The 26,307-nt window shown below is 46.4% G+C and overlaps 1 protein-coding gene across 5 annotated transcripts in view; it reads right to left on the bottom strand.

Annotated features, from left to right (window-relative positions):
* The window catches only part of LOC144124613 (melatonin receptor type 1C-like), an 81,747-nt gene that overhangs the window by 21,660 nt on the left and 33,780 nt on the right, over positions 1 to 26,307 (bottom strand). The window contains exons 1-3 of one of the 5 annotated variants that reach the window (XM_077657409.1): positions 23,069 to 23,115; positions 13,644 to 14,463; positions 10,696 to 10,822 (exon numbers count right to left, since the gene is read on the bottom strand). The exons of 1 other annotated variant lie outside the window; for it this stretch is intronic. In XM_077657409.1, the coding sequence (XP_077513535.1) occupies positions 10,696 to 10,822; positions 13,644 to 14,456 (940 nt within the window). In that variant the 5' untranslated portion in view covers positions 14,457 to 14,463; positions 23,069 to 23,115. Of the gene's footprint in view, positions 1 to 10,695; positions 10,823 to 13,643; positions 14,464 to 23,068; positions 23,116 to 26,307 lie in introns of those variants that run through there. 3 more of the 5 variants (XM_077657408.1, XR_013313238.1, XM_077657410.1) reach the window with 3 other exon arrangements.

Raw genomic sequence — 26,307 nt, forward strand, 5'->3', positions numbered from 1 at the left:
CTCGCCACCTCCGTTCCTGCTTTTCCTGCGTCAATTTGCAACAAAAAATCTTTATCCCCGCTTTTCTGTCGAACTTTGTTCCTTCCCTGGCGGCTCCTCGGTGCCTCCGTCCTGTCCCTGCCAGCGTCTTTCATGATATGGTGAGAAGGTGCTCACTCTGCAACCGACTACCGAACAATTTATGCCGCCCCCCCCTCCCCCCCTCCCAAGCAACGCTTCCATGATATGGCGACGAGGCTCTAACTGGCTCTTGTTCACTGTGCCCGGTCACTGCCCGTTCACTTCGTGCAGAAATGCTCCCCCACATTTCCCGCGCTTCTTTTGGAATTTCCCGCGCTTTTTTTTCTCGCCTGCAGGGGGATAAAGTAAGGCGACGAAGGAAGCCGCTAAAACACGCGATGACACTCGCCCGTCCTCGTTGTCTTTTCGGCGTACAGTATTCTGCGCCTTTCCTCATGTTTAGTTGATCAATCGACGGTAAAAGATGACAACGCCATCCTACGCGCACATCGAATGCAAAGATTGTGGGGCCACATCGTCCCTGTCTCAATAATGAAGGACTTGGCTGCGAAAGACAGTGGTGCACAATAACGTTCACAGACGGTAGGCCGTGGAGCCCAGGATGGTGAAGAAGAATTTTATGACGGCGATGTCGTGTATTCATTTGAAATCACTCTGTTTTCTAACTACTGGAACCGCCTAGGTCAACGACAACTTTCGAACAGTTCAGTATTTTTGCTTAACCAGTCATTTGTAGCTTGCACAGCTGAGAAAGGGTCTTAGCGTCTCAGAGGAAAAAATATCGCAAAACTTTCAGTCAAGTTGTACATCGAAATTTCTTACCCTTCACGATGATGTGACTGGAGTTAGCTGTATGATTTGCATTTCTTTTTCACTCCCTCCTTTATCCCTTCCCTTACGGCGCGGTTCAGGTGTCCAACGATATATGAGACAGATACTGCGCCATTTCTCCCCCCCCCCAAAAAAAAGATTATTATTATTATTATTATTATTATTATTATTATTATTATTATTATTATTATTATTATTATTATTATTATTATTATTATTATTATTATTATTATTATTATTATTATTATTATTATTATTATTATTATTATTATTATTATTATTATTTCTCAGAGGAGTGTTGTGCATACGTGTGAGGGCATCCCAGTGAGAAGCGTCCTCAGGGGAAGCGGCTCAAGGCCCTCAACAAACATCTCGCAACGATGCTGCGGAATGTGCTGTAAAGGAGGATGACCACACAAGCATTCGAATCGTCCGAACTATAGTTTATAGCAGCAACCTCTTTACATGCCACTGCTGGAACAATTTTGCCATGCAGGTTAGCAGAACGTTATTGATTAAAATACCAAAGGGTGAGGTACATTCACCATACTGAGTATTGCCCATGCATAGGGCCAGCCTCATGTGACGCCTGGTTTGTCCATATCTTCTCGTTCGCCCTGTCTTCTATTGTGCGCCGTTATTTCCAGTCATATGACGTTAAACTTACACTCATTAAGGTTCTCGGTAGTGACTTCTCCTCCTTTTCGTCTTTCTTTTCCTTTTATTTCTATTTTCTTAGCGATTACCAATCCACTGTCAAATTACTGATCACGATCATCGATAACAATCACAGTTACCATTCACATTACGAATCACAATTATCAGTTACCAATAAATCAGTTACAAATCGCCGCCGTGGTGGCTCAGAGGTTATACCGCCCGGCTGCTGACCCGAAAGATGCGGGTTCGATCCCGACAGCGGCGGTCGAATTTCGATGAAGGCTAAATTCTAGAGGCCCGTGTAATGTGCGATCTAAGAGTACGTTAAAGAACTCCAGGTGGACGAAATTTCCCGAGCCCTTCACTGCGGCGTCCCTCATAGCTTGAGTCGCTTCGGGGCGTTAAACATCATAAATTAACCTAGCAATCATCAATCAGTATAATGGTTAAAGTGCACAACATACTACGCCACTTCATAGAGATACGCACCATTTGTTTGAGTACAGTGAAGCACCATAACACCGCCTTTTTATTCTGCGCAATTTATGACGCCCGACAAGCATATTAATTATTTTTTCATCACTATAAGTTCGTGAAAAATCCCAAATGCACGTGGCGAAGTCATACACCTCACAAGACGTTCAATGGGTACCCCTCAATCACGCCTGAGCCAAAGACCCTTCGTGGCCTATGCGCAGCGTGCCCACTTGCCACCCAGTGGGATTGGTTCAAACGCAAAAGCCCGCTATGTTCTTTTTCTCTTTTTTGGTTGCAGGAATTATGGGATTTTTTCCGACTGACACCTGACGACGGCGGATGTCGAGATTTCAGCTGAACGAGATCCTTACGCTATCGCGTAATACCTGCGACGGTCCAAAGACCTCTCCCGGCCTGCATCAGAGCTCGCGGTTCTGGTCCAATGGGCAAAACATGCCGTGCACCTACGGGGCTATAATAGTGAGAACAATGGCTGTGACACGTAGGAATCGGAGTCTCTAATCGGGAGTAGAAACGGGGTGGGTTCCGAAGGGAAAGCGGACCGGTTCAGAAGAGAAAGTGGGCGGTTTTCTCTGAGGACCTTTCATGGGTTGCCTCATGTGTGTCCCTGCTGCACTGCCACCTAGCCCCCCTGAAGGTCTCCCCTGAGAATCCCATTACTGGCCGTCGGGTCGCAAATGGGGCCGAGAAAAGACCCCTTTATCCCTTTTATGCACGCTGACCAAGGGGTCCTCTGCTGGGGCTATGTAGCAAGCCCACTGGCCTGCCCTTGTTGGTGCCGCCCGATGCCGAGTTGCAAACCTCGCACATATCACCCGTCGGACCCCCATGCGCAGCCCGTGCCGGGCCCACAAGGGCCCGTATTTCAGAGACCCATTTGTGCTACAGGGATGCGCTCTGCTCGCTGCGTTGAGGTGCTTGCATGCACGCTGTGGACGGTGCATGCTTGGTATGTTCTTTTTAGTGCAAAAGCACTGATCCATATGTCCAGAGCCTAGAAGAAAAGTCTATTGCTGATGTACGTCTGCATAGACAAAATAGGCACGAAAAAGAAATGACACCAATATCCGCGACTGGGAGTCTAACCACTGGCGTCCCGAACAGATCAGCTTCAAAAACCGCTGCGCGAGACTACTAGGATTATTGAACAGTTTATTCTACACCACACTTTTTTAAAGCGAAATTTATTGCCCCAGGGCATCAATGATGGGTGAAGGTGTGATGAATGATGTAGTAGAGATTAAATCAATGGAAAAAGGTTAGCTGATTTGATGAAGTTCAGAAGAGAACGATGGTGCGGTCCCTGCGTCTAGGCAATGTATGAAGCAGGGTTGCTTGGTGAAAGACCTGCTACCATCAGGTGCCGGGTCCTTGTAGTCTTGAGTGCTGGGCAGTCCCACAGTAAGTGATGAATGTCGGCATCAATGTCCTCGTGTTTACATATCGGACACCCTGGCCGAGGAAACAATTCTCGGTACTGAGGCCACTTCCGAGTGATGACTGGTGTGAGGGCAACCCCGAGCCGGATCCTGCTAAGCGCAATCTCTTCTGCACGGGTAAGACCGCTGGGGAGGGTTACCGCACACGGAGGGATGAGAGCACGCGTGCGGCGCCGGAGGAGTTCCTTTCTTGATGAAAAGAGGGTAAAATTGTCCAAATGAAGGAGCCGAGGCGGTGATGAGTTTGTATTCGCAAGGCGGGTCCCTACATTTGCCTGGCTTTAATAGGTCAGCAGACCACGTGGGACCCACTCAATACGTAACTGGCTGCGGGATGCGTGCTGCGAGCCGGTGGATGTCCTGACATAACGTGGGACAGCGGCGAACACGTCGTAGCAGCCGGACAACTTGAAAGGCATCAGTGCGGATGAAAACAAGGGCCGCAGGGAGCATAGTTATGTCGGCCACAGAGCAGAGTGCTTCTTGAACTGCAACGAGCTCAGCACAAAAGGACGAAGGGGGTTCCGTAAGCTGAAACCAAGAGGTTTGATTCAGGGCAGGTCTGCACGGACAGTAGATAGCTGTTATTGCTTTGCAGTCTTGTATGCTTGCGTCTACGTAGACAACAATGGATCCTTCAGGCAGGCAAGCATCTTGTTCCTCAAATTTCTGGCCAAGCAACGATGCCGAATGAGCAGATGTTGACCGGCGATTATCTGTTGCTTGTTGTCGCTGAGCTGTACAAACATCCATGGGGGAAGAACTGGCGTTGGAGGCTGAAGAATGGAGTGTGACGTTGCATAAGTCCTCAGTGCATGCGTGGAGTGTGATAGACTGGCATTAACGCTGCGCGCTTCACGGCCCTTGTGCAGCAGCTCATCAATGGTACTGAGCTGCGCATTCTCTTGTAAGGCTATGACCGGTGTGATGCGCGGAAGGCACGTAATGGTCCTCATAGCCTCTCGGTTCACGGCTTCAAGGCGATCCCATTGGGCTCTTGTAAGATGTTGAAGCTGGGCTTGATAAACAATACGTGGCTGCAGAACTGCCCTCACCAATTGCTGTGCAACGAACGAGCCTGCGCCACCAGTTTTAGGGGCAATTCTTCTAATCAAACACAGTCTGAATAGCTGCCTTTTTGCCTGAGAAAGCCATGCAGTCGCTGATCCTGATTGATGAATCATTAAGCCAAGGATTTTTACACTCGGACTTTCCTGTAGTTCGGTGCCTGATAGACAAAGACGAATTGAACTTGCATCAAGTTTACGGCGTCCCCAGCGGTTGGCGACTGACGTGTATGTTTTTTTATGCATGGATAGCTGAAGTCCGATGGATGATGCGTAATTACAGGTAACATCCAAGGCAGATTGAAGGGCAGCCTCCTGAGTACGGAGATCTTGGTGAGTACTCCACACCGTGATGTCGTCAGCGTACTGAAGAAATTTTATGTCACGGATGTCACCTAAGCGCCCAGCAAGCGGGATGAAAGCAATATTAAATAACGTCGGCGACAATACTGATCCCTGCGGCACGCCGCAGAGAGGAACAAATGATCCGACCGCTTCGCCGCTGAGGCGTATTGCAAATTTTCTGCCTTCCAAAAATGATTGGACAAAACTACGCACTCTCAGAGGGAAATGAAGCATGTCAATGGAGTTCAGAATGGCTGCATGACTAATGTTGTCATATGCCTTTTAAACGTCCATTGCTAAAACAGTACGCACATTGCGGCTGCGGGTAGATGACAAAACTGCAGATGCTAAGACAGCCAACCCGTCCTCTGTACCAATTAATGGACGAAAGCTGATTTGTGCTGGGTGATAAAAACCGTGCTGCTCTAGCCACCATGACAATCGTGTGGCTAGCATTTTCTCGGCCAGCTTGCACAGCTTGCACCACACTTTATCAACTTTCATCTACTCTATCCGGTGGCACTGGCCGCTCATCGTCCTCTTCTACGTAGCACAAATGTGTGCTTTCGCATATTCGAATGTAGTAAGCATTCTGTGTAGTTCTTTATAACTTAATGCAATAAAAACCGTTGTTTTTTTTTTTTGAAGCCTTCAGCAGAGTACGCGGACTTAATGATCCTTTAAGAAGTACGAGGTGTTTCAAAAGGAAACCGAGCTTTTGATCTAATTTACCAACCGGTAGAGAGAGCGCGCTGTGGTTACTGAGCGCACGTAGCGGCAGGTTTAGACAACAAGCATCCTTTTGCTGAGTTTAGCTCTCCTTGTTAGTTGGTGAGCTGCAGCCGCAGAAATGAGCACGTGCACACGCTATTCGTCGAATTAGTGCCAAAGTTAAAATGAAAGACTTTGAAGAAATTTGTCTATTGGAACTTTTGCTACAAGCATTGCAAAATTTTCAAAGGGACTTACAATTCCCTAGCCAAGCTGACTTGCAGTACTGTATCAGTCGCACGCAGTGCTATGAGTGGTTCAAGCGCTCTGTCGGTCGGGGACGATCCCAAGCCTGGACGACATTCCACATCAATAGATAATGACCATGTGGAGAAATTTCATGCTGTGAATCGTCAAAATCGTCGTTTAATAATTCGAGAAATTGCTGACGAATTGGATATCGCCGTATGATTATGCCATCAAATTTTTAGTGAAAAACATGAGCTGCGTCCTGTCAGTACAAAATTCGTGCCGCGGTTGCGGACTGACGATCAGAAATAGACCCATGCTGAAATCAGCCAGTAACTGCTCGCCACCGCCAGTTACACTAAAAACTTTGTTGAGTACATTATAGCAGGCCAAGTGACATGGCTATGATATTGAAACGAAGGTGCAGTTGTGGCAATGGGTCGCGAAAGGGTCCCCTCGTCCAAAAAATGCACGCATGAATAGGACAATGATCAAGGAGATGTTGGTTATGTTTTTTTTTTTTACTGAAAAGAAATTGTCCATTAGGAATTTATCCCAAGTGGTCAGAGGGTAAACAAGAAAGTCTACTAGGGAATTCTAGAGCGTTTCAGGGGTGCTTTGTCCAACAAGAGGCCTGAAATGTGAGCAAACCAGACTAGTATGTTGCATCATGAGAATACACCGACAGACGCGCGCTCCTTGCACGCACCTATCTAGCAAAACATCCCAATGCCGTTGCGCACTATCGACCGTATTCTCTGGACCAAGCCCCGGCAGAGTTTTTTGTGTTTGCTAAACTGAAAACCAATTCGAAAGGACGTTGTTTCCAAACCATAGAGGAGGTTCAGGACAATTCGGCAAGAGGCCTGCGCTCCACCTCAGAAAGTGCGTTCCAGCAGGCATTCCAAAGACAATGGCAACGGTGTATTGCCAGTAGAGGGGCTATTCTTAGGGCGCTTGTACTGAAAATGATGCACAGCAAGCAATAAAGATGCCACAGCAAAAGTTCAGTTTCTTTTTGAACACACCTCGTAGGCTTGTTCTTGACTCCCATGCTAAGATTGTCGATAAAGCTATAATCGATGGTCTTATGCTGTATTTTAAAGCATACGCTTAAAAGCATAATACAGTCTAGCCCATATATATCGGCCGCAGACATAACTAATGCTCGATTATTACGACCGCGGGCTGAGCTAGTGTCAAACAATTTATTAGGGCAATGGCAATGCATCTCAGATAAAACGAACTTCGGCCGCACCATTCGGTTATAGCGAACGGTAAGGCGCTGAAACTTACCGAGCGCGCCGCGATGGCATACAATTTTAATCATTCCATGCATGTTTGGATGCTGATGAAAACGACGAATTTAAAGGGAAGTGCGTAAGGCGCATGACCGGGCATGATTGAGAGCGAAGCTACTGCGCATGGTCGGGAATCAACCAACGGGGGAGATTTGAAAAACTTGAACGTCTTCCTATCCCCGCAGGTCAAGTGGTATGCGTCGCGCGCCTAGTCAGCTCTTTTACGTTTCGTGCTACTACCAGGATGCAAAATTGGTTGCTTCCGCGTGTGGACTGTGAATAATTCGTCGGAATCTGTTTGTTTACCCTACGGCCTCAAGTTGGCTACATTTGACGATTATGAAGTCCTTATCATTCGGTCTTTGTCTCCAAACCCGCCACCGAGCAGGCATCCTGACAAACAGCATAAATATTGACCGGATGATTAACAAATCCCTCTCCACGTCCGACCAGAGTGACTTTGTTGACGTTCGGGCGCCAGAGTAGTGGACAGGCACAAACATTGCCGCCAGAGCTGATAAGAAGACATCGTTGGTGATATAAAGTGCTCTGTGATTGGGGTTAGGTGATTCATCACAAAAGCAGACCGAATATTGCACTGTAGAGAAATTTTGCCGGCTGCGTAATCTACCATTAGTCCAAAATCATGCAGAAAGCCAATACTAAAATTGACATCATTCAAGACCCGTGCTAAAACTGTTACCTCAACCCAAAACAATTTGGCCATCGATGGCGGCTGACGTGCAGCAGAGACCCACAGGGCGCAAATATTCTCCCTTAATTCCGCGAAAGCTGGCACTTCGCTCCCAAGGAAGCACAGACACATGACTGAGACTGCGCACCAGGGACCATTAAAGCGAAATTATTAGCACCGTTTACACTAGCATGCACTTTGTTCTTCAACGTCACAGCAGGCAAAGGAATTGGCGAAGATCACTGTGCCGCGACCTCACTTCCATCGGCGACTCCTACTAGCTTCCTGGCGGTGGCGAAGGCGAGCGTCAGCGTGGTGACGAGGCCGGCCTCGGTGCGGGGTTGATGATGTGAAGCTGTGGTCAGAAGCGGGAGAGTCACTCCGAAAGGCGCCACAGCTGGGTAGTTGCTGAGGAGGTTTGTTTCCACGCAGCGTTCTCCCGGAAAACCGGCGAAGATCGGGTCCAAGAGCCTGCGCCCTGCTGTAGTCGGCGCTGAAAAAACGACGCGGTGTGTCCGCGACGACCGCAGTTGTAACAAATCGGCAAGTCACGAAGAGTTTAGGTACCATCGGAAGCGGACGGTGGTCAATAGACGGGAGGAGGTGCAGGGCGCACGCCCGTTTGTGATGAAAACCGGGTGCTCAGAGGCTCAAAGGCGCGGTGCTTACTGTAGGAGTAGCGCGGATGTTCTGGCGGACAGGACCACAAGGCTGGCGGTTGAGCTTGCAGTGGCTGGACAGCGTATTCGTTGTAGACAGGTGGTACGCCGTCGCCTTGCAAGTGCTTAGTGAGCTCTGCACTGACAACTCTGCGAACCAGTGAGGCAAGGACATCACGAACAGTATATAGTCAGTGCTGGCGACTGTTTTAACGTTAGAAAGCCCTCCAAATTTAGGTAAAATTCGCCGCATTATTAACGCTTCAAACTTGCAGCAGTGCTGAACAACATCTGTGGTACTGGCGGGGGTGTCCTTGGTGGTCGCAATAAACACCTTCAGCAATTCCCTTCAACAGATGGCCAACCTTATCTTCCTCGGACATGCGCCTGTTCCCAATTCGGCAGAGCCTCAGTACTTTCTCGATATAAGCTGTGGAAGTTTTCCCAGGCAACTGCGCTCGTTGGAAAGGGTATGTTCCGCCTTTCGTTTCTTAGATGTGGAGTCTCGAAAGCAATTAGTGATTTCGTCCACGAACTTGTTGCATGTAGGTATGTGTGTTCGCGGTTCTCGAACCACAGTAGCGCAGTGCCGTTCAAAGAGAAGACCACGTTGGCGGGCTGCATGTCTGAGGCCCACCCATTATAGTCGCTGACACATTGGTAGTGCGCCAGCCAATCTTCCACATCCTCATCGATTAGACCGAGAACGTTTTAGGCTCACGTACGCTCGTGCGGTCAGGAACTGACCGGTGCCTGATGTTTGCGAGCTGCGTTGCGAGCCGTTCCAGTCGTGTGCGAAACGTCACCGTCTCCGTCGTGGCTCGTCATGGCTGTATGGTCAGGCGGGAACCCCGCCAAGCGTCCGCTTCGTCGAGGTTCTGAGGGGTCCAAGACTTCCCGACACGCTCCACCAAGTTATTTCAGGGATGGTTTATATGCAAGATGAGCGGGAAAATGGTTTAGAACAAAGCGCGGCCAAGGCCAGGCTAACCACAGCGTGAGTTCACGCTCTTCAAACACGTTCTCTTCTACGCTGAGCAGCGCTGGGCGCTGCGTAGAACTTCGACGCGATAACATATCAACGTGATAACGTTAAGGGTCCCGTTCAGCCTAAAGCCGGACGTCATCGTCGGCGGCGGCGTGAGCACCAAATCAACATTGAAGCAGCCTATGCGGGCCGCCTAGGTCACGTGACCATGTGAAGTCACCACAACCAGCCATCCGGACTGGGAGCAAACTAGCCACCGCAACATGTGGCGGTGAAATTGAGGATTGGTCGCGGCCGATTGCTTGGCAAGAGCAACCTGGGTGTCACAAGCCCCACCGGTGGCTGTGTCCACCTGCCGGGGCGCTGGATCATCGATTAACCGCTGCCCGACTGCGCTGGGAGTTGTACGAGGACTCCAAGCGTTCTATGAATGTAATCTAGGGAATGATCAATTGCTCATATATGTTCATTAGCCCATTAACGCTGTCACGTCATTCCCTTCAGGTGAAACTGAAGTGTCCCCTCCAGTTTTTCAGCTAGCATGTTTTAGTAGAGTATATTTGTAATCAGCGAGTAATTACTGTTTAACATCCACCCAGGCGAAGCCATACGGCTGCGAAGGCAAGCTATACAGTTTCAGAGAGACTTCCCAGTTGAAGAAAAATTCGTCCTAGTACGGGGTGCGAACCCAGAACCACCGCCTGTACGCGGCAGTTGCTCTGCCAGCTGATCTAACCGCGACGATTAGCACATGGTAGGGTTAGAGGGAGTTTATCAACAACTCGAAGTGGGTATTGTATTGACCCAATGTTAAGGGTATTCCTTGAAGGTGCAGCATATTTATGATAAATGCGTAATTGCTCTTCAGCACCCACTCAAGCCGTGACCATCACAGGCGTATGGTCAAACCACAGGACCACCACCGCGAACCCCGTGTTAAATTTCAACTAATAGTATCTATTTAGTGAAAAAGATGCCAAGGCTACTCCCCCTACTTCAGCCGCGCTAAGGAAACATTCAGCAAGATGTGTCCACTTCCAGTTAAGCTTTTTTTGTTCTCCTTCCTGCAATGAAGACCTATGAAAATGTTCATGCATGCAGATGTACTATTTGTTGCCATTTTTCTTTCCTTTGTGACTCCACAGAAGATATCGCTTTACATGCTTTGTGCTTCAGCAACAGACCAATGAAGCGTTGAAAAATATGCAGCATTAGGCCAGCCCTTGTCTTACCCTCCGCACTGACGACTTCAACAGCACTTCCGAAGAGGAGTTCTTTGTACCCGTGCCTGAAGGACGCACTACTGAAGGCGTAGATTATGGGGTTGCACGCAGAGTTCATGTAGCCGAACCAATAACTCTGCGTGAAAACATAACGTTCGAGAGAGCGCTATCAGCAAGTAAGGCTTCTATAACACTCCGGCTCGGTAATGACTGTTCTAGTTCCCGAACGCGCCATGTTCATTTACTATATTAGAAATTTATTTTCGCGTAATATAAGCTGCTGTCAACTGAATAACACGTTTTTTGACAGGGTATGTCTAGTGCTAGGCAACAGTTGCCAACGGCGCATATTCAATCTCTTGAACCCCAAATATAGGGTCAGATCGACGTCGTGCTTATGGATTTCTGTAAACAGCTCTCTAAGGTTCGTGGTGGGAGCTGACTGATGAGATGTTTTGAGTGTCACTTCAGGTGTATTCCATGGCGGCGTCTCGAGACCATTGTTACTAACTTGACGCAAATTATTTGGTTTTTGTAATTAGAGACGGTGTACCAATCGGATAGTTTGTAGTTGCATACCCAACAATTCTGGGAAAGTACAATTTTCAGCGCGGAAAAAGTCATGAGCGCAATTTTTTTTACATTGTATGCTTTCACTATACCAATCAATATATCCGCAGATCTCTCGTTGTACTCTTTTATTTTCTTGTTATTACGTTTTTTCTATCGTCAAAACCGTTCCCGATTGTGTCTGGTAGTCTTAACTTCTCGATCCAAGTGATAGAAATGGTATAAAAGAAAGATTTTGCTTAATATTGGAAGAATTAAACATTTATTTGAATATTTCTATAGCACTATCTCAAGAGTTTTCCAATTTTCAGAACTTCTGTCCACGAAATTTGGACATGGACTGTGCAGGTTTTAAAAATTGTCTTGTCATATTACAGTCCTTTGGTTACCGCAAGCAGTTGGGGCATTTGATACAAAGTTTACATGTTGAGGTATGACTCTGAATAAGAAAAAAGTGGCTCTATGCGTATTACAAGCAATATACAGGGTGTCCCAGCCAACTTTAGGCAGGGTTTAAAAATATGTCGCTGCACTCTAATACACCGCGACTAAACGCATACTGCTCGCTATTGTATAGAGAAATTCACAGTATTTTTTGTATTGAGCCTAATTGAAAAACTAGTCAAAATTAATTATCTATTTTCACAAGCGACGAAGCTAGGCTAAAACGTCCAAAGGGAAAGCCGTAGAATGGTCCGCAAAACGTCCGAATGAAAAGTTTATAACTTTCCATCTATTGCGCAACAACTTTTTTTTTTGTTCACTCACGATGCCCGCGAATTGTGAAAAAAAAAATACCATGTGACATGCCCGCTTGCGCGCCGCGATTGCAGTGCTCTCAAATGTTCTGTGTAGGAAAGAGCAGATCGTTTAGCGCGGTGCGCTGCCGCTTAAAAGGGGACAGGGCAGCGACGCAGGCGTTGGCTGAGCGATTACGCGAGCGCAAGCGATAAGGGCTGTGTCTGATGGTCGCTATCATCATGCGCGCAAGGGAAGCATACCGCTGGCGTAAATCACGCAAGCAGCTGCTGCGTCGCTGCCCCGTCACCTTTTAAGCGGCAGCGCGCAGGGCAAAATGATCTGCTCGATCCTACACGGAACGCTTGAGAGCACTGCATTCGCGGCGCGAACGGGCATGTCACGTGGTATCTTTTTGTATTTCGCGTGCATCTGGAATGAATGAAATAAAAGCTAATACGTAATAGATGGAAAGTTAAAACCTGTTCTTTCGGACGTTTTGCGAACTGTTCTACAACCTTCTCATTGGACTTTTTCGCCTGTCTTCTTTGCTTGCTAAGTTGGTTATTTATTCTCCGCTGATTATGCAATTATGCTCAATACAAAATATCCTGTGACTTTCTCCATACAATAGCGAGCAGTATGCATTTGACCGCGTCGCCTTAGATTGCCTGGGCGTATTTTTAAACCCGGGCTAATGCTAGCTCGGACACCCTGTAAATCCCAGTGCCGCTTGTGGTAAGATCGAAAACCCTATTTTCCGAACTTCTTAAACATAAGCACCTAGGCGTCAAGCTTAAGAGTAGGCCCTCGAATGCGTGACAAAGTTTTTGTTCCTTGCACGCCAGCCTTATGAACGCTATGGCTTAAAAAATTTCTCTGATCAGCCCCTAAAAGCAGAAAACGTCTAGCTCATAGCTGTTTACTGTTTAGTTAGGTTGACCCAAAATATGCCGAAATAAAAGGATGTGTTTCCACTTAAGCCAACGTAAACGCGTTCAGGGTAATACACATTTATTTATGAAAAACACAGGCTGCTACGCTTTCCTTCTTTTCACAGGAATACATGATGATACTTATACCCAGAAAGCATCGAGGGAATTGAATAGTATTTCAGAGAGTTAACTGATGGTCTACATGTTTTTCATGCACCGTATTCGTCCCATTTAGCGCCCATGTTTCGTCTTGTGTAGCCCTTTTTTGGCTGGTGTGTGTTTTGCACTAAATGAGAAGAATATAATGAACTGAATAACTTCCCAGTTTCCACAATTGCTTTAATGGTAAGTTAACCGAAATTTTCCTTCTTGCGGCCAACTTTTACCACAAAGAAAACCCGTCACACACAAGAGCATGACCGAATATTTACCAGAATAAATGTATACAAAAGCGAGTTTTCCCAAGAAGGGTGGCAGAGAAAAACGCTCTTGCCCGAATTATTGTTTGTCTTTTGCTTTTGACGATAACTGATCTAGGTTCGTTTTCGAGTCGTAGTGCATTTTTCGGCGCTGTAATTGCTGCGCTGTTCTTATTGCATTATTTTCGTTCGGGTTCAGACCACTGCTGCTTGAGACAAATTTCGGGTGAAACATGCTCAAAGTAAATAAAAAGAACAAATCAATCAATATGCAAAATTATAATAGGTAACTAACCACAGGGTTCAGTATCTCCGGCACGAGCGCCTTGTCGCCTCTTGAATTCACGTAGAACGTGTAGATCATGTACGGACTCCAGCAGACCAGAAAACAGATCAGTACCAGGAAGAGAGTGATGTTGATGCGCTTCTGCTGGACGACCGAGTTGTGAAGTCCCATGTGAGCCTTTACACGCGACATGTGGCCGGCGATTACGCGGAAAATGTTGACGTAGCAGAAAGCCATCACGCCGAGCGGAATAAAGTAGCAGGTCACCGTTATGACAGCAGAATGCAAGTACATCTTCATGTTGCGCGGGTAGGCTGGTCCACACTGCGAGGCTCCGCGCTTGTAGATGATCTCGGTAAGGCCCAGGAAAGGTGTAATGGCACAGAAGAAAGGCCATAGCCACGCCGCCGCCAGGAAGACGGCGACCTTCCGGTAGCCCTCCCCTCGGTGGCTGAAGGGTCGCGTAATGCTCAGATACTTGTGGACGCTCATGTACATGAGCGTGTGAATGGAGCACATCAGCAGCAGCGCCATGGTGAACCCGTTGAACTGACAGAAGGCGTGGCCCATGACCCAGTCGCCCCGCAGTAGTGTGGCCAGGGAGATGGGCATGTCGAGCAACGCGACCAGGATGTCTGCCACCGCCAGGTTCACGATGAACATGTTGGTGCGCGTGCGCATGCCCCGGTGCCGGAGAACCGTGAGCACCACCATGACGTTCCCCATCACGGCGAGCACCATGAAGGCGAGAAGCAGCACAGCCATGATGCTGACCGTTGCATCGCCGAAGTAGTGGTAGGTGCTGCTGTCAGACTCAGCCATACTCCTGCTGCGAGGAGGAGCACGGAGTGGGTTGGAACGAAGACGGTCAATATGTGAATCTTAAGAAATTATGCACGACTTTTCCATCCAAGATCTCTACGTATTAGTCGATAAAATTAGGTCATCCAGTTATGCTCATAGGACGTTTCTTAACATAAGGACAACAAGGAAAAGGAGGCATTAGTAGAGAAGAGAGTCCTCCAGAGCTGGAGCCAGGGCAATCGCTGTCATGGCGTTCCATTTCCGGCCACAAATCGGATTATAAACGATATTTCTGTAAGCGTAAGGGCACTTCAAATCATGAAAGTCGAAAAAAAAACCTAGGGTGTGCTTTTGGCGTGCTTTTACCGCATGAATGTGTTCGAGAAGCCGTGTAGAATATAAAGCGTTTTTTTAATCTATGTCTGTATTCACACAGCTAATGAAACCGATGAACAGGATTTACTAATAATAATGCAGCCTACAGCGACTCCTTGAAACTTGACGCTTGAAAAATACTTCGGTCTTCTATTTTATTATTCATCATCACCATGTTTAATTTTTGTAACCTTACGAGAACTACTTCGAAAAAGGAATAAACGGTGACTTCATCTTTAAAACAAACTTATTTGATTACCTTGGCTATAATCGGAATAAAGTATTTGATCACCTGACAGGGCTGCATTGCGTAAGTTGCTCCTGCAAAAGTTATCTAGAAGCATCTATGTCATGCATCGATATAGCTTCAGGATATTCTGCCAGGTTAATTTTGTATAGTCTCGTTATCTTCTTTGATTAAGTAAGACGCAGTTTTGTATCCGAAGACGATGCTGGAACATGAGCGCGCCAGCAGTCCTAGAAAGAACAGCAGAGATCGCATATGTTCAAAGAACACATCTTTGGATACAAGTGATGCATTGGTTTTATAGTGTGTATCATCCCAATGCGATTCAGGCTACTAGGGACGCCGAAGTGGTGGTCTCTGGATAATTTCTACCACCTGGGCTTCTTCAACTTGCACTGACATCTCACAGTAGACGGACCTCTACTATTTCGCCTCCAACGCACTGTGAGAGCCGGGATCGACCCCGCGTCTTTCTGGTCAGAGTTCGAGGACCATAACTGAGCCACCGTGCCAAACTTGTATATTGTAACAAAGAAAGTTTTTATGAAAACCTCTGACAGGCACAATACAGCACGAGTGCTAACTTGCACCACAATTTGTTTTCCCATGCATGCATACCTTACACCTGACCATGTTTACGGATTATTAGCTCTCATGCGCGACCACGACCAAAATCGTAGGTACTCGACCTTTCTGTCGCACAGATATATTTACATGAAATGCTAGCACATGTCCGTTTGTATATATGTATTTTCACCCCTATTATTTCTCTTGCTATCCTTTTTTTGCTTCTCCCTAAGAGAACATATTTCTCCATATAAGACTATGACCCCTTGCTATCCTATTTTTGCTTCTCCCTATGAGAACATATTTCTCCATATAAGACCTGACTATGTGTTCGTTTTTTTTTGTGTGTGTATGTAAATGTTCTCAACAAAGTCTGCTTCTATGCCTTGTAACGGCTGCCTGGGCCTCGTCAAGCTGTATACCTACAGCTTTTAGTCCAGGCAGCCGCCAGAATTTTCTGGAAAATAAATGGAATTGAAATTGAAATTGAAATTACTCTGACTCAGGTGGTATACGGTGATTGCCGAGCCTTCCTTCTCGTTTGCGTGTGAGAAATGGTGACAACTGGTGAGGTGGATTGCTTTTCGTTCAATGTATAGCACGGCAGTCAGAGAAAAGTAATTGACTCTTAGAGCAATCTTTTTAATAGGAAAAAGCAAAACTTGGATAACGAGAGAAACAATTAAGGCTGGTAGGGTACATAATTAGGACGCGTATATATGCGCTAGCACTCGGTATATGTATATACTGTGAGCACCTTCTGCGCCTTCGTCGTCGTCGCCTTCTCTGGCTGCGACTTCATTCTCTTTCGCCTGCAAATTCCCATCGTCATCGCTTGGCGCTGCTCGCTGGGAGCACGTCTTTGGCAGCGGGTGGGAATAAACGTCTTCCGTGAAGTCTTCCCTTACACGTGGTCGAGGTGCGGGGTGCATGTCCAACGACGGGGGAAAGCGCGTGCATGTCTAAGGTGAAGGAAAAATAAGTGCCTTTGGGTAACACTAGAGGTTCACGGGAAGTGTTCAAGGCAGCGACGACGGCTGATCCATTTTCAAACCGAACCAGGCTAGGCGTCAAGACATGTTCCCTGCGTCGAATCTAAAGATTCAAACGACCTTGTGTCGGATCAACGCAACGATGCGTATTGCCGCTCCCTAATCAACTGTCTCACGGGAGCTTCCTACCCTCCTACCGCTCGGTTGCGTCGGCAGCTTCACCAGCTCAAACTCTAAATTGATATGCTCTGCAGCTACGTTTACTGCCCTGATGGCACCCGCTGGGTACCACTGGTACCACGTACACTTCGCTCGCGTATTTTGTAGGCCCTCCAGGATGAAGCGACGGCCGGTCACTTAGATTTTCAGAAAACCTATGACCGCGTCAAGAGCCGTTTCTTCTGGCCTGCCCTTTCCTGCAGCGTCGCTGAATACGTCGCATCTTGCCCGCTCTGCCTGCGCCGAAAACGGCCGACCTCACCTCCCGCTGGACATCTGCAGCCTCTACCATGCCCCACCACGCCGTTCGCCGTCGTCGGCATCGACTTGTATGGCCCGCTTCATCTCTCTACACGAGGTTACCGATGGATAGTCACTGTCATCGACCATCTGACACGTTACGCCGAGACCGCAGCCTTGCCTGATGGCTCCGCGCCCGAAGTTGCCACCTTTCTCCAATCCATCGTACTGCGCCATGGCTCCCCTAAGGTGCTTCTCAGTGACCGTGGCCGGACGTTCCTTTCAACCGTTGTTGCCAAACTTCTGCAAGCCCCTTCTACATTTGACAAGAAGACGTTCATCTACTACCCCTAGACCAATGGTCTTACTGAGCAGTTCCATCGCACCCTGTCAGATATGATTGCTATGTACGTCAAACCTGATTATCGGAATTGGGATGCAGTCCTTCCTTTTGTCACTGTTGCCTACAATTCCGCGTTGCAACGAACCACTGGTTACTCCCCATTTTTCCTCGTTTAAGGCCGTTCTCCCACTACCCTTCTAGACATCTCTTTCTTCTCGACGCCTGCGAGCTGCTCTCCGAACAATTCCTCTCCTGTGTGGCCCGATGCCGCCACCTTGCTCGTCTGTATACTGAAGCCTGCCAGGAAGATCGCAAGAGTCACTACGGCACGACGCACCGCGTTGTCGCGTTCAACCCTGCAGACGAGGTCTTGCTTTCTACTCCTCTGCGGACGCCTAGTCTTTGCGACAAGTTTAAGCCTCGTTTCATTGGTCCCTACTTGGTGCTCAACCAAACTTCACGAGTTTACTACGCGTCACTCCTGTTGATACTCCTCCGGACCGCCGTTACCGCGGGACAGAAATTGTCCACGTTTACCGCCTGAAGCCTTTAATTCGGCGCTCTGCATCAGACTAATCGCGGCCAAGCTAGGCGTTTCTGGCCGCGCGGGCAGTTAGTGTGTGCCCTTTAAGCGCCTTCGTGGTCGTCGCGTCTCTGGCTACGACTTCATTCTCTTTCACCTGAAAATTCCCATCGTCATCGCTTGGCGCTGCTCGCTGGGAGCACGTCTCTGGCAGCGGGTGAGAGTAACCGCCTTTCGTGAAGTCTTCCCTTACAATATTAATGTGATAAAGAGCTCGTGATTGCACGCTATTAATCCTGCTCATTATTCACAACAGCGCAAGGAACACGGACAAATTGAGAGAATAGACAAGCGCTGACCTCAACTGAAATTTATTACGGGAAGGGAAGAATATATACATTTTGTAAACTCACAAAAAAACATATACGTAATCGGCATACAAGGCGTAAACTAATGCTTACGTGTCCAACAACAAAAACAAAAACACTATGGCCAGAGGAAGATAACACTTGGATACGTACTTAATCGCGCTATCAATAAAGACGGGCACCCTTGAGGAAATCTAGTTCATTCTGTGACACCACTACTGAAGCCCGACTGACGCAAGTGTCTCCAGAATTATGCATGTCATAAGCTTCAATTATTTCTCCAGGCAATTGGTCCTTATGTCTACAAGAATGGTTGTAGCAGAAAATATCGGGGTGGAACCGCATGAACGACGGTGCAGTGCGAGGTCAATGAATGACTTTGACGAGTCGTTATCGCAGGAATTGGAGTTTTCCTGACGCCTTTTATTAACTCGTCTGGTCTGGCCAGTATATACGGCACCGCAAGAAAGCGAAAGCCTATAAACAACTACAACACTGCATGAAATGAACTTTGGTCGATGCTTGACCTGGCACACACCCGCTTTACCACGAAGGTTAATGTCGGGTCTTTTTTGTTGTGCATAGATGCAACTCGATTTATTTGGTGCCGCAATATCCTTTAACCCATAGGACAACCTATGTGCATATAAGACAATAGTAACCTTTTTTAGTTAACTGGGAATTTGTTGCTACCCTGGGCCACGTTTTACCAATCTCATCACCTTTTCACATTCTCTGGTTACGAGGTGATCCCGGCACCCACTCATTTTCAGCCTAGCCACCTGCTCAGACAAGCTATCATTGATCAGGTAGGCGCAAAACTTGTAAACGGCTGATCAGATAAAGCAAGCATCGACCAAAGTTCATTTTATGCAGAGTTAGAGTTTTTTTATAGATTTCCGCTTTCTTGCGGTGCCGTATATATTGACAAGACCAGAAGATGCGTTAATAAAAGGCTTCAGGGACACTCCAATTCCTGCGATACCGGCTCGTCAAAATCATCCATTGGTTTCGCACGGCACCGTCGTTCATGCGGTTGCCGCCCGGTAATTTCTGCTACAACCATTCTTTTTAGACATAAGGACCAATTGGCTAGAGAAATAATGCAAGCCCATCACATGCATAATTCTGGAGGCACTTGCGTTAGTCGCCCTGAAGTAGTGGAGTCACAGAATTAACTATATTTCTTCAGGGGGGCCCATCTTGATTGATGGCGCGATTAAGGACGTATCCAAGTGTTATCTTCCTCGGGCCAGAGTGTTTTGTTTGTGTTGTTGAACACGCGCGCATTAGTTGACGCCTTATATGCTGACTCCATTTATGTTTGCTTTTTTGTGTAAAATTAGACGATGTATATATTCATTTCTTCCCGTAATAAATTTCAGTTGAAGGCAGCGCTTTTGTTGTCTATTCTCTCATTTTGTTCGTGTTTCCTGCGCTGTTGTCAATAATGAATACGTAGCAACTCATCCAACTTTTTTCATTCATGGGATTCTGTTCACGCATGCAAGTAGATAATATGTAGAGTCATGTTCTTGCGTGTAAATATGCGTGATTCAGAAAAAAAAAGATCAGCTAAAAGTTAGCGCTTGTGCTGTTCGTGTCTTTCGCTTTTGCGTTAGTCTCCTGTTGTGTTACAGTTTTCTTATTGAACTATGTACAAACAAGGGGGAAAAAAGACGCTTAGTTTGGACAAGTTGGTTCGAAGTTCTTGTACACATAGCGCTAGACAGACAAAGACGACACAGAATGCAAAGGGCAGGCGGTGTCCTGTGTATTCTGTGTCGTCTTTGTCTGTCTAGTGCTACGTGTACAATAAAAAGGTGAACAAGCCACGCTGCGAACTTCTCAGTGCAAGTTGGCCCTAAATAGTTATGATGATTCCGGCTAGGCGGACAGAATTTGAGACAAACTTTTCCGTGTGAAAGACGTGTTGACTGAAACAATGGATTAAGTTAGGAATTTAGCATTATGTACTAAACTAATTTTTAAGATCGCAATATTTACAAAGCTTCATATTTCTAGAGGGCGGTGGCCAGTTTTTCTTTGCTGATCTTAATTTTCCGGCGTAATATGTTTGTCCAGTGCAGTGCCGTGTAGCCAAATATTTGTACGTTGTTAACTAAAGTGCGACCTGTACAAGCGTGCTGCCATTGTAACTTACAGCGCAACTATTGCTTCGTGAAGGTGTGCATGGAATGCCCAAATTCACTTCATTTTGTACTTGCGCACAAATCCAGTGAACTGGTTTGTCTTTTTTCCTTCCTGCACCACTACGGCTATCTTTATCAATCTAGGACACTCAGAATTCTCACGCTGTTTCAAAAGCTTTTTTCTTCCCGATTCTGGCAATATCCATGCATATTTTTGAAAAAAGTCTGCAAAATTCACGATAATTAGAGAATCCAAGCTGGGATATTGCAAGAGTTGATTCTTTGACATTCACAGTGGTGTAAGGTGTTCCAAACGGTGGGAACCGAACTCGCTACATTCTGGGCCTGTGTCGGGCTTCATCGTTTTCTCGCTCGCGTTTTTATTGTAATGAAATGCCTGCAGATTCAATTCAGTGACATTTGCATGCTCCTCAGATTAGATCGCACGTGACGTTTCTACAGACTACCGCGCAGTCACAAAACTACGTCCTAGGCTGCTCAGTACGAATTTTAGCCTGTCTGTGAGAAGGCAAACATCGATTTATAGAGGCATGGCAACTAACTTGCAGTTTTTTTTTCGCTATAGATACCGCCATCTAGTACAAGATCATAGCCCGGAAGGTATACGTACAGTCGTGCGCAATATTGGAGAGATCATGCGAATCGCAGTGAATGCGCAGTGAAAGGCGTGCCTGACACAAGTGTGTGGGTAGATATCTTGAAACAGGCGCTGCACTGGGAGAAGGCGCTGGCACGCAATTTTATCAATTCGCGTGGGCTCTCCACTCCTGCACAGGGGTGTACATCAAACACACAAGCATATAAACGAACTGAAATTCAAACAATTTACAGGCATCTTTCAGACACCAGTGAAACATTCTGCATAAAAGTTTCGCTACGAAGCTTGTAAGTCTGTAATTGTCCTCGGGAGCAAAATGTCTTTTAAACCATTTATTCCGCGTGTTTAAACCAGTTATTTTTACCGCATGCCTTCATCTAGTGCAGCAACCTGACGAGTAATCAAAATATTTCGAAGTATTCACTTACATTGACCGTTTGCGAGCTCAAACAGAAACTTTAAACGGCTGACAAGATTTCGGATACTCAATGGCGATAACACATTGCGTTTCAAAAGCTCATTGCCCGTGTGAATCGAAGTCGAACCATAATAATTTATGCTGTATTAGTTAGAGTTTAATAATATTGGTGAATATAAAAGAATCCCAGATAGTTACGACATTTCCTAACGATGGTCAAATAAAGAAATTGTACGCTAAAAACGAGGCCTTAGAGATGGATGACTTCGGTGAGCGATTCAAAAAAGCCAGCTTACGATGGCAATTTGCTACATCAATGCCTGTGTGTTTTGTCCACTAAAGATGGCTAGTTATCATTTCTACTGTGTTACTTCCAATAGTGATAAGTTGTAGGCACCATACACAAATTGAAGAGGTCTTTCCTTGGGTGTACTTTTCCAAAAAAATAAGAAAGCGTTTTTCAAAATTACTGGACATTTGCCAATGGTCACAGCAAGCAATCACCTTCTCAAGGTCATTCTTTGGAAGCACCTTATCTTCAATTCAAGCGACCTTTTCGAACTAGAATAATCTGCAGGAAGCTTCACACGGACTGAAAATCCTGAGTAATGCCATTAATAAATAACAAAAATAAACATGGTCCCGAAAGGGATCCATTGGTGACGCCTGACTCAACCTTAGAGTGGGAAAAAAGATAATTGATTAAAATGAGGAATCGACTTGCGTTGGAAACATAGGCTGTGATATACGTATCTTGCAATTTTCGTAAAATATTGCAGTGTGTGTATTTTTGTTATGCGACGCCTTGTCGGATACTTTGCAAATATCGAAGAATATCGCGTCTGTTCGCTTAGTTTCATTTGTCGACTGCGCTAAACCATGCGCAGTCTCAATGAATTCAGTACTATTAGCAAATCCGCGCCTGAAACCATATTAGACATATATAAGCACATTGTGCTCCACTCATTAGTCTAATATATGTCCTCGGGTTTTGTGCTCCACAATTTCATATAATGTCGATGTCAGCAATAAAGGCCGGGACTGATCAACGTGTGCTTTGTTTCCAGATTTATGCGGATTTATCTCCGCCGTCTTCCAGTATTACGGTGAGAGAGTCGCGCAAACATTTCGTGAATAAAACACTCAAATACTACTTCGAACACCATTCTTCATAGGCCTACAAAAAAACGTTTCGTGTATTATCGTGTCCTGGCGATTTTTTTCCATCAAGATTCAAGACCAGAATAAAATGATCACTCACCAAAAAAAGTGTACAAGGCACTAACGATATTGAAAAGTTTTGAGTAGGAACATAATACCATATGCTGAAGGCCTAACATGAAAGCAAAAAAGAAACCATAAAACCGATGTGGAACGCCCACTTTCTTTTAAACACCTTGTTAAGCTATCGCAATCCAATTGCATACCTAAGCCTATTTGTGAGCGTGACCAGGTAGTATGCTCAACGAACGATGAAGGCACTATCACCAGAGTGTTACCGGAAAGGGGTAAAGAGTTTGAATGACCGCAGGACAAGGGCGCTTAATACGAGACAGGTAGGCTCACCTGTGCGTCTCCGAGTCGCATTGGACTGCCGCTCCGATGAGTGCGCCCAGCGGACGACAGCTGGGTGTCGAAGCGGAAAGGAAGGCGCGAGCGATAGTAGGCGCGGCGGAAGACGGACGCACCTTGCGGGTCCCCGCAACCCGCCGCACCACCACTCAGGCAGCCCGCTACACCGGAGCGCGGGCATGGCCCGCTTGTATAGGCTTTCCTACGCGTCTCCCAGCTCGGCGTAGCACCACTCGGCTGGCGCAAGCTGAGCGTTGGGGCGAATTAGTGATTTTTAATAATAAAATTTTTCATAGGACGAAAAAATGTTGCTAGCTGTGGCATCTGTCACAAAAACCGTCGAAAGAACAATGATGCAGTGTGAACAAGATGGTGGTGGCAGTGGTTCTGCAGATGTTAAGAGTCAATTAGAGAAGGTGTTTGCAATGGCCAACAAACGGTGTTTGTAGTGGTTTGAAAACTAGCCAAGCATTCATCAGTGTCGTCAAATGCTTGCTAACGAATTCAAACCTTGCTCTTGCCGAGCATAACCAGTCATATTTTACACCGCCGCTCTTAAGTGCCCGTTCGTGGGTTGAGCCGCATCACCGCCGTTGGTGTAGCCGAGCCAAACAATAAATAAATAAATCAACGTAAACATTGCCACGACTGGGACTCGTGAAGCAGAGAACCGCGAGCAGATCAGCTTCGCTGGCCACTAGGCTATTGCCGCAGCCAATTAAGCCTCGGGTTTACCCGTAACACACTCTCGCGCTGTGCAATGCACATCGTCGCCTTCATCAACTAGTACTACTGTCGAACGAATACCGTCGCCAGACATGCAGACGACCCAGAAAAGCGAAACAATGAGCCTACAGGGACTTAGACATATACAAAGCTACGCTCGAATTTCGCATTAGGGAATATCGTAATCGTCCTTGCAATTTTTTTTATGCTTTAGCTTTTGGACTCCCGCTACAGAGCTTTCTGCTCGGCACTGGTCTCTGAAGACTCCGAGAAAACTGCGGCAGGAAAACACGTACCTGACCTACGGCCTCGAGCAGGATACGAACCTTAGGCGGCGCGAACGCATCAGTTCCGCTTGCAGCTGCTTCAGAACACTCGGCCATCGTCTTTTTCTTTATTGCCTGTTTCGACAGTTTAAAAAACAGGACACAATAGACCAAGTAGTTGAGAAGGAGCACCGCTTCGCCATCGCCGCACACTTTCTCCCATCTTAACTGGCAGCCTCTCGCGCTATGCTTTGGACATCGTCGTTGTCAGCAACTCTCATCAGTGGGCGAGCTCATCAAAACACAAGAGCGCAAGGACACTTGCACGTGCGAGTCCAATTTGAGCGTCTAAGCCAGTTTAGTGTGACAGCTTACAAGCGCAATAACACGCGGGCACTTACATGCGCGATCTAAGGTTCCAACGCTTGACTAATTTGGAGCCTGCTAAAAGGCTACTGGTCATCTTTCGGAAAAATGAGGCAGTATCTGAAATGATTTCAAAGAATTGGAATACATGCGACTCTATAATTTCACAAACCGAAGCTTAAATTGTCATTGGTTTGATTAAACTCAGTTCGTGAACACATTATGCTCACGAAATTAGAGAAAACAATCTAACGCATTCCGCTCCGCGGGAATCACATTGATAGCACGTGGATTTTTTTCTAGTAGGCAAATTATCTAATTTAAATGTAGTAAAGAGGTTGGTTCTATGCCAGACAACGAAGGGGTAAATAATACTTGGTAAAACAAATGTCCTTATGGCACAACCCCCGCATATTCATGCAGCGAGATTTTAGTGCCGGCAGTAACGTCAATTCCTTTTTCGAATTTCGAGCGGCATGAGCATGCTCGCAGCAGAAATGATCACACAATCCCTGGAGTGCCTACTTGACATCGCTCGCGTTTCGATGTTAAATCGCATATATCTAAAAAATAAGCGTTGGTGTTTTGTGACAGAAAACTAATTCGTTCAGGCTAAATGTTCTATTCAGACGCAAGAAAAATACTTTTTTTAGTCGAAACAAAAAGAATCGTCTGGAAGGGTTGAAATGTGCGGACACGATGGCAATATGAAACTTGCTCAGGGTCTGAACCGGTTAAAGAATACTAGGGTCTTGATTTCCTTTACTGATTCAAGGTGTGACGATTTCACTATATACTTCTTTCTTCCATACCGCTAACCCCATCAGAGCGGTTGTTGCAGGATGAAAAAGTTCATCAACAACCAGCACGTGGAAATACTCTGGAGATAAAAAATAGACAAGAATTATAGCAAAGGCAAGACTACTTAAATAGTCATACAGAAAGCAATTCGTGCCCAAATTATAATAACTAAAAGCTGTAATACACATGACTTACTATAATAATTGCACTATAATAAGCTATAGTACAATAGCCGAGCGATCCGCAGCGGCGAACGGAGCTGACAGCAAACTAATTATCTTTGTGTTCGCAGATCAACGACCACCCGGGGTCAACGCGGAAACCACTGTTAACAGCGACAGACCGCCACACGTAGCGACGACGTAAGCCTTCTGACATCACTTCTGCCGTTTACTTCATTCGTTATTTTCAATCCTGGCCTACATAAACCAAAGACCTGCCCGTCTAGAATCACCAGCCAAAACATCTCCAGGAGCGAACTGAGTTGACAGCAACCCAATTATTTTGATACACGCCGGTAGGCAATCTTTTGCATTACGCCTCTTGTGGAAATCCCGCGGATCACTCGCCTATCAGCCGCAATGCTGTCCAATGCAGAATTTGATAAAGAATTGAAATCACCCGGAAACACATTGAAAGAAAATTTTGAACAGTTGATATGCGAACGGAAAGCTGAACTAGAAGTAAGCAAACTAAAAGCTGCGAATTCTAGCCCAGAAGTAAATTATGTCAAAGCAACACTGGGCATGCTAAGAAGCCAGTATGAGGAATTAAAGAACACCCACGAACACGTCGTTCCTGAAAAGTCTGCATTGAGCACAACTGTCAGCGATCTGACAAATTTTAACACGGAAGCATCAAAAGAAACTCAGAAACTTGACCAATATTATAATTGAAATATGTTGAAATTTCGTGGCATTCCTAAGATATGAGGGAGAAATAATGACACTGTTGACTGACATTGGTCACAATCTACAATGCGCAGTTAAGAAACGAGAGGAAGAAGAGGAAAGGCAGGGAGGTTAGCCGGAAGAATAATCGGTTTGTTACCCTGCACGGGGGGAAAAGGGTTTG

This window comes from Amblyomma americanum, chromosome 3 (genome assembly GCF_052857255.1).
Source record: "Amblyomma americanum isolate KBUSLIRL-KWMA chromosome 3, ASM5285725v1, whole genome shotgun sequence".
Taxonomy (NCBI): domain Eukaryota; kingdom Metazoa; phylum Arthropoda; class Arachnida; order Ixodida; family Ixodidae; genus Amblyomma; species Amblyomma americanum.